The sequence below is a fragment of the Lingula anatina genome, chromosome 4 (assembly GCF_051362555.1).
Source record: "Lingula anatina isolate TDL-2025a chromosome 4, LinAna3.0, whole genome shotgun sequence".
Taxonomy (NCBI): domain Eukaryota; kingdom Metazoa; phylum Brachiopoda; class Lingulata; order Lingulida; family Lingulidae; genus Lingula; species Lingula anatina.
The window spans coordinates 25,040,101-25,058,011 of record NC_141770.1 but is presented as its reverse complement, the minus strand read 5'-3'; the positions used below and the strand labels follow the sequence as shown (position 1 = coordinate 25,058,011).

Below are 17,911 nucleotides of genomic sequence, written 5' to 3'. Positions count from 1 at the left end.
ATAAAGTAATTTGCCTAATTGATAGGCTACATAAAGCACACTTGTGATTTGAGATTACATAAAGCACACTTGTTGATATTTCCCTGTAAACTCCCATAGGTTAAGCTCTCTGCTAGATTAATAATAAGGAAGCAGTGATAATTATGCAGGTAAATTTTGTTTAATATTGCAAATAAGTATATATATATATATATATATATATATATATATATATATATATATATCAAACTGAAAGATTAAAAGTTTGAATAGCAGCTTCATTGGAATTATATTTACCTCTGCCAAGGAGGTTATATTTTCACCCCTGTTTGTCATCAACATAACTCAAAAAGTTATGGACCGATTTTGCTGAAATTTTCAGGAACTGTCAGAAGTGGGCCAAAGAGGACAAAAATCAATAATAATCAACAATTGCTACCTTGGCAGAGGTCTGCACTCTCGGAGTGCTTTTCTAGTTTTGTTGTTTTCCTTTATAATTTTTTCTCAAACACTTGCATTTGTGACTTTAAACTCTCATCCGCCTGAGACTCTGACATTTCTGTTTTTCCACATAAGCAGTTGTATTGTTTTTTATGTCTTTAAACATTATGTTACTTATGTAATATTATTTTAAGCACTGTCATCATTTTTCAAATATTGAGACTTACATCATGTGAATTTGAACTCTCATGGTCCTGAAACTGTAATCTTATTGAAAGGGTAGATTGAGACCATCTTCTGGGACTTCCGGAAGACAGTCAGGTTATTAAGTTTATATTGCCTGGTATCTATTTTTTCTTCTGTTGGAAGACCATCAAAATGGAGGATGGATCAAAATAGATACTTTGGAATACTGTCAGAAAATATCTCTGGGTCCGCTCATGTTATTGACCATTTTACCTGTTGAGCATGATTAAAATTCAGTGTTGACTGACAGTGCTATTATAAGCATTATTTATTATTGCATCAAAATTGACAAAATGACCTATTTTGCATCTTTATTTTCTGTTTTTTGTCTGTACATTTGACAGCTTTGCTGCCTTGTTTTCTTTTACTTCAGACGTTGGTTCAGGTCAGAAGACATGAATGCCTTTCTTCTTACATTCCAAAGAAACCAGTTGGAGCTAGATTACAACAGACAGGCAGACGGCTCATTCAAGTACTATGTTACCTGCACGGCTGCCATCTTTGTCTGTATGGGAGTTGTACAGTTTCTGCTTTTGCCTAGGTAAATTTTCACTGACTGTTCACAAAGATATGATTTTACTTTAAGTTACTGGTATTTTTCACCTGCTTAACTAATTTAGGTGAGTTTAATTTAAGAATTAAGATGCTTGAATTATTGCAATAGATAAAGAAATTAATGGTAGAAAATAATGTCTTCAAAATAATTAAATTAAGAAATAATTGCATATTATTAATCACTTTTAAAAGATGCCATTTCAGGTTATAAACAGTTTAAGAGTGGAAAAGCAATTTTATCAAAAAGAAAACATAGATAGTTCAGAAAATACTTTAAGTTTCAATTTTAATTAAAAGATTTCACTTGAATCTGATTACAGATCTTGATACAGTGCAATAAATACAATACAATGTATCATGATATGATATGATATGATATGATATGATATGATATGATATGATATGATACAAAACAAACTCTGTTACAGGTATGAAGCACTGTATATTGGCTATGGGGTGGGGCTTGTCCTATTTATTATACTACTGTGTGGCACTGTAGCTGAGTCACTAGGGGTAAGTATGCCGAGACAAATTAAAGAATAGCAAGGGTTTGGTTTAAAAAAACTATATAAAATAATATAGATTTAAAACTGGTTTTAAAACTACTAGTCTACTTTGACTGAATATAAATCAGTAAAAAGGCAATTTTTTTTTTGTTTATTTTAATCTAGGATCAAAAACTGAGGTCAAGGGTGCCACCATTTCTACTGAAGATCTCTGCTCTGGTAACAGTCAGCGTATGGGTCAGGCTACTAATGACAGCGGCCATATTGTCCACACTGATGACGTTGGCTGTGGTGACTGTGGTAAGTACTCAGGCCTTAGAAAAGATATTGCTGTGGTCTTGAGCTACTGGTTTGTTACTGCAAGCACTGTACTCACAACTTGAATTGCGATTTCGTGGTGTGAATGTATAAAATACATTACTTATCGCAAGCATCACAATGTACATCACAAAACACAAGTCTACTCCCCTTTCACTTTTTCCACATGCACTGGAGATTGTTGAGAGCACACTTGTCCCATATTAATACAAGATATAAAAAGTAGATTCTGGGAGACAGATTGTTGGAGGAGATTTTCATAAAAATGGATTTTGATCAAATTTTATGGATCCATTATTATAATCATAGTTAAAGTGTGGATGCAGTTTAGACAGTTTCCTGCTCAATTTTTTCCTCTTACAATATACCTATGGTTTCAGAGTGACTGTCGTTCTGATCTCCACACCAATGTATTCAACATCACAGGAGATCCTGGCTCCACACACTGTGATTTTGCTCCAGTAAGTACATTGTACATGTAGTAAGGTGACTTTGTCAACATTCAGTGCTCCCTTTAACCTTAGTTTGAGACATTGGTGGTAAGATTGTCAAATTGATTATTTTCTGTATCATATAGATCTAATAGTTCTTAGATATGTAAGATTTATTTAGGATCTACTGGTTTGCTCGTTAGCAGTATTAGTCCTATTTCACCTGCTGGCAAAAATAATTCAAAGGCTAAAAGAAAAGAGAGAAAGAGAGAAATTTAAAAAAGAGGATGGCATTATGGTTTGACTTCTGATTAATCTTGTGTATACCAGTACAAGCTGTTTACTGCACACTGTTGGATCCTTGATAGCAAGAAGTGAAAATTTACAGATTGCCAAAGCCACTGTCTCACCTAACACATTCTAATGTTATATTTTCAGTACTACATCTTCACAGCCATGATGGCCCTCACTGCCTGTACAGTGTTTCTTCAAGTGAACTTCATCCTCAAGTTTTTGTTCATGTTCCTTGGCATAGTGATCTACAGTATAGTGTTGCACTACTCCAAGGCAGATGTTTTTGACATGTATGATCTGCACAGACTTCTAGGGGAAGAGTAAGTTTGCCTGTCTGACTGCATATCTTTTTGTTTTTTAGACCTCTATTGATCTGCTCGTCTGTCTCTCTGTTTGTCCATCTGTCTATCTGTCTACTTCATTTTATTGTCATTCTGTCCGTCAGTTTACTGTCCATCTGTCTACTTGTCACTCTCTGCATTTACGTTTGAAGCACTGAAGTTTAAAAAATATACAATATGTAGAACCATAATTTAAGTTTAACATTTATGATTTTACAGATTTAAGTGTATAAGAAACAAGCTAATTGGATTTTAATTTAGTAACCATGCATTTGTTTATCTGTCACTTCCAGACCACACATCAGCACCAGAGTGAAGTCTACTATCTATCTTATAGTTCTCTGCATTACTCTACATATATCAGACAGACAGGTAAGTCTACTATCTATCTTATAGTTCTCTGCATCACTCTGCATATATCAGACAGACAGGTAAGTCTACTATCTACCTTATAGTTCTCTGCATCACTCTACATATATCAGACAGACAGGTAAGTCTACTATCTGTCTTATAGTTCTCTGCATCACTCTACATATATCAGACAGACAGGTAAGTATACTATCTATCTTATAGTTCTCTGCATTACTCTACATATATCAGACAGACAGGTAAGTATACTATCTATCTTATAGTTCTCTGCATCACTCTACATATATCAGACAGACAGGTAAGTCTACTATCTGTCTTATAGTTCTCTGCATCACTCTACATATATCAGACAGACAGGTAAGTCTACTATCTATCTTATAGTTCTCTGCATCACTCTACATATATCAGACAGACAGGTAAGTCTACTGTCTATCTTATAGTTCTCTGCATCACTCTACATATCTCAGACAGACAGGTAAGTCTACAGTCTACATGTATCTCATAGTTAGTGCTCTATATTTCTAAATCTTTTATTTAAATTTTATTTATTATTTATAAACTCAGTTTATGATCACCTTTAGGTTTCATCTTTAGATATATTCTAAGGTCCTACTTGGGACATATATCATTTTTAATTTCATTTCTTACCCATAGATGGAGCACACATCAAGGTTAGATTTCCTGTGGAAGACCAAGTTTAAGGTTGAACATGAGGAAGTGGAGACCATGGGCTCTCTGACCAAAGTCCTGCTGGAGAACATTCTGCCAGCACACGTGGCCACTCACTTTCTGAACTCGGACAAAAGAACATTGGTGAGGCTCGGTCTGACAGGATTCATTTAGAAAGGATTAAATAATGATATTATAAAAGTTCATTGAGGCCAGTATATACAAGATAGTGTCAGTATATACAAGACAGCTAGATAGTGTCATTTGCTAATTTTACTCCTACATAAAAACAAATTGATTTATTGAATGGACTATGTTCCAGGTTTCAAATGTCTGCCCATTATATCAATGTATGACTGCTTCTCCTAGATTATTTGAAAGATACAAAATATGGTTTGTATTTACCAATAGGAAAGACTGAAAAACATGAAGACATATTCCAGTATGTGTAATTCATACTTAGCATATATTTTCTACTTTGTTGAACAATTATTTTGTGCGTGTGGGCAAAGGATATTACCAGTTTAGAGTTCTGTTGATTGCTGTTCCAGAGCCTGTACCATGAGTCCTACAGCTCAGTGTGTGTGATGTTTGCTTCCATTCCAAATTTCAAGGAATTTTACCACCAGAATGATGTGAACAAGAATGGACTGGAGTGCCTGAGACTCCTAAATGAGATCATAGCAGACTTTGACATGGTTTGTAGAATTATGCTCTCGTTGTTTGATTTTTACGTACAGACCTATCCCCCTGGAAGGCAAACCCTGTATCTGTTTAACTTCAACTTTGCTTGGTGACTCTGTAGCAGCTAGGTTTAAGTTGTAAAAAGTTAGCAAATTGGAATTATATTTAAATACTGTATGTCTTCATGAAGTACTACCAGTAGACACACGTAGACACACGCACACACACACACACACAAAATGTTTTTTCATTTTAACTAAATGCCCTCACCATTCACCTTGTTGACCAGCGTTTATTGTAATACCGTAATGTATCATAATTAAAAACTATAAATCCAATAGGGCATAAAGATTTTTATGTACAGACACAGATGTGTCTGTACATATAGCCATCATCTGCGTCTGTCGTCGTCTTCGCCGTCGTCGCCGTCGCCGTGCACTTTTACCGATAACACGATAAGTGGAAAACCATTTTACCTTTTGACTTGAAACTTGCAGAACTGATGAATATTCATAATACGCAGGTCAAGTTCGAAAATCAGCATGATCGGGTTACTTTTAGGGAATTTATGCTGTTTTTTCACTTTTTTCAGCATGTATGCAGCACCGATAACACGATAAGTGGAAAACCATTTTACCTTTTGACTTGAAACTTACAAAACTGATGAATATTCATAATACGCAGGTCAAGTTCGAAAATCAGCATGATCGGGTCACTTTTAGGTAATTTATGCTGTTTTTTCACTATTTTCAATATAAATGCAACACTGATAACACAATATAAGAAAAACGGATTGGCCAATTGTAATTATACTCACAGGAGTGGTCAATCTTACTAAAACGCAGGTTGAGTTCGAAAATAAGCATAATCGGGCCATAACTTAAGAAGTTATACTGTTTTTTCACATTTCCTCAGATTCAATTATTAGGCATGTTAACAGTCTCATTATTTAACTAATAAGATGCCTAAAAGTGTTTGTTTGATATTTCCTGCATCTTTACAACATTGTTAGTTGATTATGTAAAAAACATGGTAAAATTGTTATCATGTATTGTGTAATAAAGTGTCAAAAATGGAAATAAACTCATATCATTGCAGTTTGTCAGATTCAATCATCCACTATGTTCAGAATCTCAGAATGGAGGAAATTGGACATTTAACACTGTTCTATTGATACTTTTCCCATCTCATCAATTTTCTTAGTTGGTCATATAAAAATGGCAGTAAAATGTTTATTTTGTTTTATGTTAAAAAAGTGTTAAAAATGGAAATAAACCAATTTCAGAACAGTGCTGTCTTGTTTACATTTTGGCATTATCAAGGCGTGACTTTGAAGTTCCATGGGCCTGAAGACCTTTGCTAGTCACATTTTCTGAATATCTGTGATACAAATATTTTATAATTAAAAATTGATGGTCATTAAGCTGTTAAACATTATGTAATATTGCATCAAAATTTGAAGAAACCCCCATTTTGGGCACTGCTTCCATGATGACCATTTAAGGAAAATCATGTCACTTACTGTTTTCAAACTTACAGGATAGAAACATGGGACTAAAATACAGCTTCAGTAGGCAATGCAGTCTGTTTTTTTTTTTTTTTTTTGCAGTTAAACAGTTTTTTGTGAAAATTTAATTTTTCACATATTGGCATTTTCAAGGTGTGACTTTAAAGTTCCATGATCTTGAAGACTTTTGCTTGTCACATTTTCTGAATGTCCATGTTACTAATATTTTATTAATAACATTTGATTGTCATTATGCTGTTAAACATTATGTAATGTTGCATCAAAATTTGAAGAAACCCCTATTTTGGGCACTGCTCCTATGGGAAATCATGTCACTTACTGTTCTCAAACTTACAGGAAAGAAACATGGGTCTAACATACAGCTTCCATAGGCAACGCAGTCTGTTTGGTAAAATTTTCTGGCAATTTAACAGTTTTTTGTGAAAATTTAATTTTTCACTTATTTGCATCTTTATTTTCTGTTCTTTGTCTGTACATTTGACAGCTTTGCTGCCTTGTTTTGGATTGCTCGGGAAACACAAGGAGATTGGTCATATTCTACCCATTCTTTTTAATATTTTTGGTTAGCTTTTATCCAAACCCAAATTCAGCTATGTGGAGAAGATTAAAACCATTGGTTCCACCTACATGGCGGCTTGTGGACTCCAACCAGGCAAAGATGAAAACAAGATCAATGGAGAACTGGATGGGGGAACAACACAAGTGCTCAAAAAGATTCCCTCTGTTGTGGTAAGAAGAGGACAGGGTTGTGTATGTTATTTCTTTTGGTGATACCTAGAGATGAAAGAAAATGGATGTTTTACATGTCACAAATGAATCTGGTCTGGATTGACAGAACATTTTAACAGTTTAAGCTAGTGTGACATTTTAAAATATCAAGGTTGATATTATTGTAATTATAGAAGTTATGATGCAAAGGCTGGGCAGTGTTAGAAAAATAGGAATAAGTTTAATGATCAAAAGATATGAAAAGTCCTTTGCAAAACACTTACCCATTTCATTATTTTACTATTTGTTTATATCCTTAAGCATACAAAAGCCCAGTACAATAAGATTTAACAAGGAACTAAGCAGAAATTAAAGCACAAAACTTTGTGATAATTTTTTTTCTAGAAACATTTCAAATGCAACCATAGCATAAATATCACAGACATAATTATGTCATCGTGACCCATATCTATTTCAGGATCAGACAAAGTTCAAGCACAGTGTGACAGCTATGGTGGACTTTGCTATGAATATGATGGTATCTTTGGATGGAATCAACAGGGACTCTTTCAATTCTTTTCAGCTCAGAATAGGTAACAAAAAAAGTGGCACTGTGTCATTTTCTTTTTTCCTTGAAAAGATGATATTTCATTTCTGTAGTGACAATGAAAAAAATGAAGACACAAATAGATAAAATATTTGATTATTATTATTATCTTGAACATTCGATAAATACTCCACTTACTATACTAAATGTATAGCAGAATTGAACTATAACAATTGACACTGATGGGGCCAAGATGGTAAAGTCGTTTGTTGAATGATGTTTTACAAAATAGGCTTACACTGTGTTGAGTGTACAGTCATTGTGTTATTGTGCTCTCATTGTGTTAGTTGTTCAATCGTGCATTTGCTGACTTAACATCATATTACTCCTGACATAATAATTTATATTCAGGTATAAACCATGGCCCAGCAATAGCAGGGGTTATAGGAGCTCAGAAGCCACAATATGATATATGGGGAGACACAGTGAACGTGGCCAGCAGAATGGACAGTTTTGGAGAGATGGGCAAAATACATGTAGGACATTTCATATTCATCGTTGAAGTCATTCAGTGATCAAATAGTATAATTACAAATATAGTCTCTTTAAACACAATGGTCAGAGATAGCTGGTTACCTTTATCAATTTTTATATTCATCATTTTCATTTAAGTTGCCTACAACAAAGTAAGTGGACAAGCATTAAAGTAATATGTAGAAACAATGACTTAACTGTTCACCATATAGAGAGATGCATAGAGTGGTTCTTTCCGACCAGAACAGGTTTGCTTAGTAGATAGGAGACTTTAATTTTGTTCATTCATCATTTAGGTGCCAGAGCACACGGCAGAGGTTCTTATGGCATCTGGGTACAGGTGTGAATACAGAGGAGAAATTAAGATTAAAGGAAAAGATGTTCCTATGAGGACTTACTTCTTAGCAACTTCATGACAACAACAACAACAACAACAACAACAGTGAAATCAAGGGCATTAAAGTTCAAAAGCTGCACAAAATTAGTGTATTTTTTTTTTTTTTGTGTGTCTCAATTTAAGGAAATGGTTTCATTCAACATGCATGGCATAAGTTACTCGGCATTTGAAATTGTCAGATTTAGAACCAAAGTATAGGGTTTCTAATTGAAGTCTGGCTGATTTTACAGTCATGGACTTTATACAAATGGCGGAAATTCACCAATGTTTTTATTTCTGCTAATTTGTGCTGCATTGGTAATAGAAACATTTGTCTGTTGTTTCAAACCATCTTGCAGAGATTAAACATCAAAGTTTTACTTGGCAGTTTTAGACAGTAATTTTAATTTTTTAGCCCAGCTGTTAGCCCAGTACTAAACTCAATGGAGTAAATGGCATAAGCTTACATGTACAATATGTTTGCCAAGGCATAAAATCTTGTATTTGAATTGCTGAAATCACTTTAAAATAACAAAGCAGTGGTAATTGAGAGAATTTCTTCTCATCTTTAAAAAAATCGACAAGGTAAAAGTATTAACCATTACATTACCATAAAATGTTTAAGTCATAGAGCTGTTTCATATGTATGACTATGTAATTAGATCAATGAATTCGGCACAAAATAGATGTAACTAAGGATGGAAAACGGCTCCAGTTTTTTTTTTTTTTTTTTTCAGGATAAATTAAGATGCTGAAAAAGTTGAAAAGGCTGACATGCAATTCTTCTTAAAAATATCTTAGCATTTAGAAAACTGTGAAAAAAAAAGTACAAAAATGTCAACCAATAAATAAAATTGACCTCAGAATTAATTTCATTTTAATTTGTTTTCAAAATTGCAACTTGTGATCTTTTCTGCACCAACTGCATCACTGAACTATTTATTACTAAACAGTCTACTGAAAGCACAAGGGAACTGATTAGCAAGTTTGCACCTCTGTTTACTTTTAGATTTGTATGTTTGCAGGTCATTAGTCTTCAATTTATATGGTTTACGATGAAAGTGCACAAAATATTTTGGTGCAATATTGTGTAATGCTTAATAGCATAATCCGCACTAATTTTAAAGTTCCTTATACTGCTATAGTGGACATTAAAATATGTAACTAACACAGGGCTTAATACCCATGGGAATTCAAACTCACAATATGAAAATGCCAATTATTTTGTGAGAAACCAAACTTCACTTAAAAGGCATAATTTTAAAAAGAATATATTCCGAAGGTTTGTGAACTGCACTTTAATCACTTTGTCTGTCTATAAAAACCTCCTTCATCAAGTCCTTCTTGTTCACTTTTCCCATTGCATTCCTTGGCATTTTGTCCATAAACTCCACAACAGTTGGAATCTGATATGGCGGCATTTCCTCGCGGGCCCAGCTCTTCAGAGCCTGGAGATCCAAATCACATTTTTCCTTGACAACAATGACTGCTGCTACTTTCTCTCCCCATGTGATGTCTGGCAGGCCAAGAACAGCAACGTCTGTGATGAGTGGATGTTTCAATAGATGGCGCTCTACATCAAGAGCACTGATCTTATAGCCACCACTCTTGATGATATCTACCGAAGTTCTTCCCATGATTTTGTAAACACCATCTCTAAAACATGCAGTGTCTCCTGCAGGGAACAAGGCATGAATACAAATTAGTATAATAACAGGGTAGGCTCATGCAAATATAGTAATATAGAGTAAAAGTGGGCAGGTTTCCTCACTTCAATAAACCACATGATATAAACTGTGCTTAGAGCATGGGTACTTTGACAATTTGTAGAAAACTATAGATAAAGTTCACATAAATAAAAAACAAAGGGAAAAAAAGATAACAATAGACGAGCCATTCTCAAAATTATGCATAATTAGGTCCCAGTCTGCCAACAAATATTTTTGTGCTTGGTAAAAAAAAATCAAAACCTGTTTACCTCTTACATACTTTTAATTTTAAATTATGCACCATTTCTTCAATCACTTAGTCTAGTAATCTTAAAATTATTGTTCACCAAATATTAGATGGCTGCTGATTGCAGACATTGATTACCTTAATAAATAATACAGTCAATGAAATCTGTAAACTTTACTTTTAGTAGCCAGGTAAATGACATTTAAATGTATACTTTATGAAGCACCTGTTTTAAACCAGCCGTCTTGGGTAAACTCTTTGGCAGTTTCCTTTGGCTTATTCCAATATTCTTTGAACAGACTCGCTCCCTTGATTTGGAGTTCTCCCTGAAGGTCTTCCTTTCCATCAACACCCACATTTGACACTTCTACATAAACATGATAAAAATGATAACATATCAGTTTCACACTTCTTCAAAGGGTGCATTCCCAGAGATTTAGATTGACCTAACTCCCTGTGGGTTCACGCTAAATTGCAGTCAGCCGAGTGTGCACCATAGTTAATTGCCCCCTTACAGCTTTTAGTAGGCGGGACAGACGCTTAAGCCGGCTAAGCTGACAGTAATCTAGTGAGACTCCCCACAGGGATAGATCAATCTAAAATCTATGGGAATGGGGTCAAACTGAGCCCACTTTAGAATACTTAATTCTCAGAGATGAAATGTAATACAATGTTAAAATTTTCAGCCGAAGTGAGACTTCACTAGAATTAATATACATTTTCTTTCTGAACAACAACACAAACAAAACATGCCAAATTAAATGATAAAAGATTTAATATACCAGCTATTCTTGCTTACTACTGTTGCTGTACATATTGGTTGCATACCTATTCCACATGTCACAAAAAAAATTTTAACCTATAAAATTACACATTTCAAAAGTCTCACCATCCATACATACCACGTTTCCCAGCAGGTAGCACCTTAACCCCTTCCACCAAGACATCGTACCCTGATGGCTCATCCTCATTCGATTTGACTAGTCTGGCCTTCACACTGGGGAATGGGGTGCCAACGGCTCCTGTGTGTGTATGAATGGAAATGACATCAAACAGCAAAAGAAGATGCATAAATAATATCAACAATATCTGTGGGATAATGGGTATGTTGTATAATATCAAGGAATAACTCTAAATAAAACAGTACATGACCTTTTTTTGGGTGAATAAAGTAATCAGAAATTCTGATTAGAGTGCAGAGTAATGGACTTACTTAACTGAATGACTGATAAATTATCTAGTACATAAACCAGGCTTGTAGCCAACAATTCCAAAATACTAATTTCTTTTTCTGAAAAAATTGACCTTTTTACCCTTAACCGACCTGCCTTGAGAAATAGCACAGAACCTACATCAAACTTTGACTCAGAGCAGACCTTCTGTCCAAAAGAGACATTATTTCTCACCCCCTGACCCCCCCCCCCCCCCCCAACCACCACCAATGGGTGTGTAAACATACCCGGCTTCTTCTCCCCATGCAGTGGATTGGTCAATGCCATGCCTGTCTCTGTCATCCCGTACCTCTCCAGTAGAACATGTCCAGTGATCTCTGTCCACCTGTCCATGACTGGCTGGGGCAGAGCTGCTGACCCACTGACCATCAGCCTGGAGGTAGAAGGGGACGTTTACTTAATAGCCCCATTCACACGAGACACTTTCAATCGCTATTAGTGCCAAATCGCAATTCTATCGATGTAAAGCTTCTAGTGTGAACGCAGTAGAGACGTCAAATCGCGATTCAAATTAATCCTACTTGAGAGGTGGATTCTATCGATGTAAACTTAAATCGCGATATAAAATTTCCTAGTGAGAACGGGATCGATATAAGCACCGGAAGTTGAGGACTTAAGAGGCGTGCAAGTTTCTATCGAAAGTACAATATAATACAATACAATAAATTTTATTTCATGTCGGGTATAAATTGAAACGAAACATTAGCTAAATACAGCTATTCGCCGACTGGAAAGTGAAAGAAAACAAACTGTCCACGCAATTTCAAGTTTCTTCGTAGTCAGCAAAATGGCCAAGAGGACGTTCTGGTCTGAAAACTCAGTGGCAGCATAACTAAATATTTGGGCCGATGAAAGTATTAAATGGAAAATAACAACGCACAAACCGAAAGCATGGTCTTGAAGGCAGCTACTGCGCATGATCAACAGGATATACCGTGACTCCCCTAGCAAGCGCAGTTGCAATTACCAGATCTAGCTAGGTAAATCGCGATTTCGTTTTTACATGTGTGAACGCAAAAAAGTGAATTTAGCTAAGCGCGTTAGAATCGCGATTCCCTTAATCTCGATTAACCATGTAGGTGTGAATGGGGCTTTAGATTGAGAGATGTTCAAAGATGTATGAGGGTGTGGACTGAGTAAATCACCCCCCCCACCAAAAAAAAATGCACTCAAACAAACATGGCTTAGAGAAGATAGTTGTAATGCTGTTTAAATTGTCTTATTGTACTTTTTGGATAAAGACCCTCTTTCCCTGCAATCATAACATTCATCAGCCACCATCAAGATGCTACTGTGCTGCAAACATGCCAATGACTGGCTCAAATGCCTCGATCCTTGTCTCAGTTTTCATCTTCTGACAACCAGCCTCTCCATGCACGCACGCATGCATGCACGCACACACGCGGGCACGCACACACACACACACACACACAATAGCAAATCACTTTAAAAGAAGCATTATTTCTATAATATTACCAAATTTCTTTCTTGTTTTTAAACGAGCGCAACATTTTACCCATAACTAATTCTTAATATTTATTTTGGATTAAAAGAAGACAGAAATTTTCATTCAAAAGTTCAGACCAATTTTCTGGGTTAAGTTTGGTAAAACAAGCCCCATGCATCATCTTACCTTATACAGGAGGAACACACAGTTTTAATTGCATCCGTTATGAAACTGCTATAATCTGCTTCTTCATACTCCTCTATCAGCTTGGCATATATGGTGGGTACTGCCATAAACATGTTGACACGATTGCCTCCAATGGGCACCGAGCTCATGAGGCACTTCCAAACCTGTCAAATGCCAGAGAACTTCACTTAAAATGACAACTGCACACTTATATCAATGAGCGCATTCTCAACGAATTAAGCCAGGCTTTACAAAGCCGGTGACCTAAAAATGGCGGACGTACATGAAAGAAAAACTGCCTAATCTTTTAATAGTCTCTCCGCCTCCCCACACGTCGTCCCTGCGGGGTGCAGTAATTAAATCGCGTCTCCGTTCGCCATGCGGAAGCTACCTGAGAAATATTAAGTGCGCATGCTCATCAGTTAAACTCGTGGTGAAGAAAGCATGGCGGCTGAAGGCGATCGAAGGAAAAAAGCTCTTCTGTTCTATTATCTTTGAAAACAGAGACAAAAAGGAATAATTTGGCCCGTAGAGCAGCAATGAATTGACTATCTACGGAGATAATATCACCAGAGATATTCACGGAAATATTAATGTTCGGAGCTGAGATTTAATTACTGTACCCCACAGGGACGACGTGTGGGGAGGCGTGTGAGAGGCGGAGAGACTATTAAAAGATTAAGCGGTTTTTCTTTCATGTATGTCCGCCATTTTTAGGTCACCGGCTTTGTAAAGCCTGGCTTAATTCGTTGAGAATGCGCTCAATGATTTGGTCCTTGGTTTTGATTGTTGTCATATTTCATGTGAGTGAAAGAGGCTATCAAATCCAAAGGGGATGCTACAAGTTGCAAATGTGAAAATTAGTCCTGCATTAGTTAATTCACTAAATATTCTAATGGATAGCTGAAAGTATTTTTAAGAAACACCATTCAGCTTAAAGACTGGTTATTTACCAGTCAACCTACCACATGCAAACACATAAAAGAAAGAGAGAGAGAGAGAGAGAGAGAGAGAGGTTGGAGGGGATCAGAGGAAGTGGGAGAAGGAGAGGAAAGAAAGAAACACTATACACCCCACAAGAAAAAAAAACACAACAATCTACATTTCTGGCATTAAACTCAGGCAGCATGTAGCAAGTTGCTCCGCAGAAAAGTGGTGTCATGAGGACGTTGACAATTCCATGCACGTGATGGAGTGGCAGCACATGTAACACGCAGTCGTTTTCTGTCCATTCCCAAGCCTGTACCATGTCTTTCATCTGAGAGTGGAGGCTACCAAAGGTATGGACCACTCCCTAAAGAAAAGTTGTAGAAGGAAATCAAGAAGGGAGAAGGTCAAGGAGCCTAAATTTTTATCATTTGATTATATTTATTAAAAATCTTAATGTGTACATTTTAGTGAATTTGAAGGGTAAAAAGGATGGACAAGAAAAAATTAAAACAATTTTGATAAAACAAATACTCCAAGGACTAGTCTTATAAAAAGTACAGTGGTATGAATATAATTTAATAAAATCACCTTGCCACAAAAAGGAATTGTTTATTCATGTCTATCACGTTGATAGTTCCTGATAGAGAAGTCCCGCTAGTATAAATAATTATGACATTGAACAACTTCTGTGAGAGGTAGTTTCATTGTGTAAAAGAATATTCAAACACCTGGTTAACATTACCTTTGGTCTACCTGTTGTACCACTTGTGTATATCATTAAAGCTCTCCTCCTGAGTAAATCTTTCTTGACCAAACCCTTCTTTTTTATATCAGGTTCCGTTTCACCTAAAAAATCCCCATCTTCTAATGTTAAACAAGAAATAGAATGTTGTTCAGCAACTGGCTTAATCTTGTCCTCCAGTGCCTCTGTTGTGATAACAAGAGAGCTTTCGGAGTCTTGGATAAAATACTCCAGCTCAGGGGCTGGGTGTGTCTTGGAAAGAGGCACGGCGACTCCACCTGACAGCCAGATTGCATACAAGGTCACTACATAAGATATGTCATTGGGGCACAGAAATGCAACCCTGGCTTCTTTCAAACTCCTGCTATTTGTGGTTTTTAAAATTTTAGATTGGAGAGCAAGACTCCTGTTGTACAATTTCAGATAGCTGTGTTCTCCATGGACATCCTGGATTGCTGTCCTGTTTTCATACTCACAAAGTGCTGTTATCACATCCGGATGCATCGACTTCTTGGCACTGCTACTGTAGCATGCCACGTGAGATCTCATGCCAGCATTAGAGAATTGTACAGCATACATGGCATGCCCTGAGGTTAATCTTATACAACTCTGCCTGCCATTTGCAGAACCCTGTACATGACGGCAAGAAGACAAACTGTTCAGTAAAATTCCAAACTGTCTGTAATGGACCTTATTGCTTATTTTCTGCTGGATCATCCCATGGGAAAATGAGCCTACACAGTGGCTCACACCCACATTCCACTTCCTCCACATAATAACTTTTTATATGGTAACTGCCTATAGAAATCTGAAATGGGTAAGAAATGCTAAATTTATTAAATAAGACACTGACTAAATACTATGAGTACTACCAGTGTTTCCAAAACAACCCAAACAGAAAGGGAAATAAAAGAAAATCTCCAAAACAACCCAAACAGAAAGGGAAATAAAAGAAAATCTATTCATTAATAAGTATAAACCTACATTGAATAGATAAAAGCATTGGTAAAAGTAACAATTAAACACTCATTGTTAAAGACGTCACATTTAAGCCTTTATGACATCACCTAGTAACAAATAAACAAAACCCCCTGAAGAAAGAAAGAAACCGGTCGGGGCAAGAAAGTTGCTGTTCTTCTTTTTCTTTTATTATATATATATATATATATATATATATATATATATATATATATATATATATATATATATATATATATATATATATAAAAGAAATAGTGAATTTATAAAATGGGAATACCATATACCATTTCTTACCCTTTACGGTATTCCCATTTTATAAATTCACTAGGGAAACAATCCAAACAGAAAGGGAAATGAAAGAAAATCTATTCATTAATAAGTATAAACCTACATTGAATAGATAATAGCATTGGTTAAAGCAACAATTAAAGACCCATTGTTACAGACGTCACATTTTAACCTTTATGACATCACCTAATAACAAATAAACAAAACCCCCTGAAGAAAGAATGAAACCGGTCGGGGCAAAATAGCTGCTGTTTCTTTTTCTTTTTAATATATATAATATATACTCGTACAGGAAGAACAATTTTACTTTAAAATATATATATATATAGATAGATAGATAGATAGATAGATAGATAGACATTATGCTTGCAGGACTTTCTTGCATACACTTGTAGCACCCTCGATAAGCTCCTCTTTTTCCCAGTCCTTGCATCAATTGAATAAAGAGTTTCTGATAATTTGGTGCTGCTAATAGAAGTAGTGCATACTTTAAAGGCCCAAACGTAAGCATACTCAATCACAGCATGTGCCTTAGTTGGCCAGGCACTGCACCTTGAAAACACTTGCTTTCTAGAAGTCGGCATGATGTAAAAAGTGGGCAGAACACTGTCAAGCACAATGTTTGGGGGACACAAGCCATAAGACTGCCAGTTTGTTTTCCCCATAGTTTGAAATGGACAGTTTAAAAAAAATTGCTCATCAAAAGCAGTGTTTTGCTACATTTAAACAACTCTTTCCTTCACAACAGCGTAACAGTACGAGGAAAGACTATCCCCAGGAGCACAGAAGAGATATACAGAAAAACTGCAGCTCAGCTTTTTTGAAATTTGGCCTTGCAAATTTCCTGCAAATGCACAGGTGATCAACCGATGGTACAGTGAAAGGAATGACCAGAGCATGTCACTGTGGGAGGCCTTTTTATTAAACCTGAACCCCCCACAACACATTATAAATCAGTATGCAGTACATTCCCTTGTGCAGCCATTCATCTGTGTAGTGAAATACCTAAACAATGTAACTATAAGTTGTCACATCAATCAAATGTGATTCAATGTAGTATATTTGGAACTTGTAGCGACTGGTTACATCAACACATAACCTGGCTCGCCCTCCAAACAGATCTCGTGCTAAGCGGAGTACCGCGGCCACTGTATCCGAGTTACCGGGCGGGTAAGGCCCGCTTAGTAAGAGTACATATTACCTTGTTTGCACCTGTGCCCCTGTCCCTTCCACCAGCAGGTTTGCTTCTACATGCACCATTAAAATTATAAGTAAAAACTCAAAGTCTTCTTAAATATTACACCTGATTTCGTCGATGCAACATGTAAGTTTCAAACCCACATGCTTCCAAGGCAAAGGTCATAAGAAAGGACAGTCTGCTCAACCCCGATACTAAGTATTTATCTTCAAGACGAACCGTTCTTAATAAAGAATGAATAGGGGACTTCTTGGACTTTTATTATTTGAGTAAAAGAGCGAAGCCTATAGAACGAAGGACAAACAAGCTCATTTTAAAAATGCTTGGAGAATTGTCACCTGAACTGACCATTTCCAATCCAAACGGCATGACAACCACCACGTTATTTTGGACAAGTGCTAGATGAAAGAACGACTAACCCCTGT

General features: G+C 36.1%; 2 protein-coding genes across 8 annotated transcripts in view; one reads left to right on the top strand and one right to left on the bottom strand.

The window, feature by feature from the left end:
• The window catches only part of LOC106151524 (adenylate cyclase type 2-like), a 63,206-nt gene extending 53,810 nt beyond the window's left edge, over positions 1 to 9,396 (top strand). For 6 of the 7 annotated variants that reach the window (XM_087010500.1, XM_087010499.1, XM_087010498.1 and 3 more), the window contains 12 exons: positions 1,040 to 1,207; positions 1,650 to 1,734; positions 1,893 to 2,027; positions 2,426 to 2,506; positions 2,915 to 3,090; positions 3,405 to 3,483; positions 4,135 to 4,293; positions 4,701 to 4,847; positions 6,929 to 7,111; positions 7,548 to 7,662; positions 8,028 to 8,152; positions 8,447 to 9,396. In XM_087010500.1, coding sequence (XP_086866626.1) covers positions 1,040 to 1,207; positions 1,650 to 1,734; positions 1,893 to 2,027; positions 2,426 to 2,506; positions 2,915 to 3,090; positions 3,405 to 3,483; positions 4,135 to 4,293; positions 4,701 to 4,847; positions 6,929 to 7,111; positions 7,548 to 7,662; positions 8,028 to 8,152; positions 8,447 to 8,566 — 1,573 coding nt within the window. In that variant the 3' untranslated portion in view covers positions 8,567 to 9,396. The remainder of the gene's footprint in view (positions 1 to 1,039; positions 1,208 to 1,649; positions 1,735 to 1,892; positions 2,028 to 2,425; positions 2,507 to 2,914; positions 3,091 to 3,404; positions 3,484 to 4,134; positions 4,294 to 4,700; positions 4,848 to 6,928; positions 7,112 to 7,547; positions 7,663 to 8,027; positions 8,153 to 8,446) is intronic. The other variant, XM_087010501.1, reaches the window with a different exon arrangement.
• LOC106151525 (malonate--CoA ligase ACSF3, mitochondrial) lies at positions 9,067 to 17,676 on the bottom strand. The gene is made up of 8 exons (XM_013524843.3): positions 17,490 to 17,676; positions 15,020 to 15,827; positions 14,450 to 14,641; positions 13,348 to 13,511; positions 11,942 to 12,087; positions 11,385 to 11,504; positions 10,709 to 10,849; positions 9,067 to 10,201 (listed from the first exon to the last, which is right to left on the bottom strand). The coding sequence occupies exons 2-8, from the start codon at positions 15,791 to 15,793 to the stop codon at positions 9,825 to 9,827; spliced, it is 1,914 nt and encodes a 637-aa protein (XP_013380297.2). The 5' UTR covers positions 15,794 to 15,827; positions 17,490 to 17,676; the 3' UTR covers positions 9,067 to 9,824.
• Positions 17,677 to 17,911: the final 235 nt, after the last annotated feature.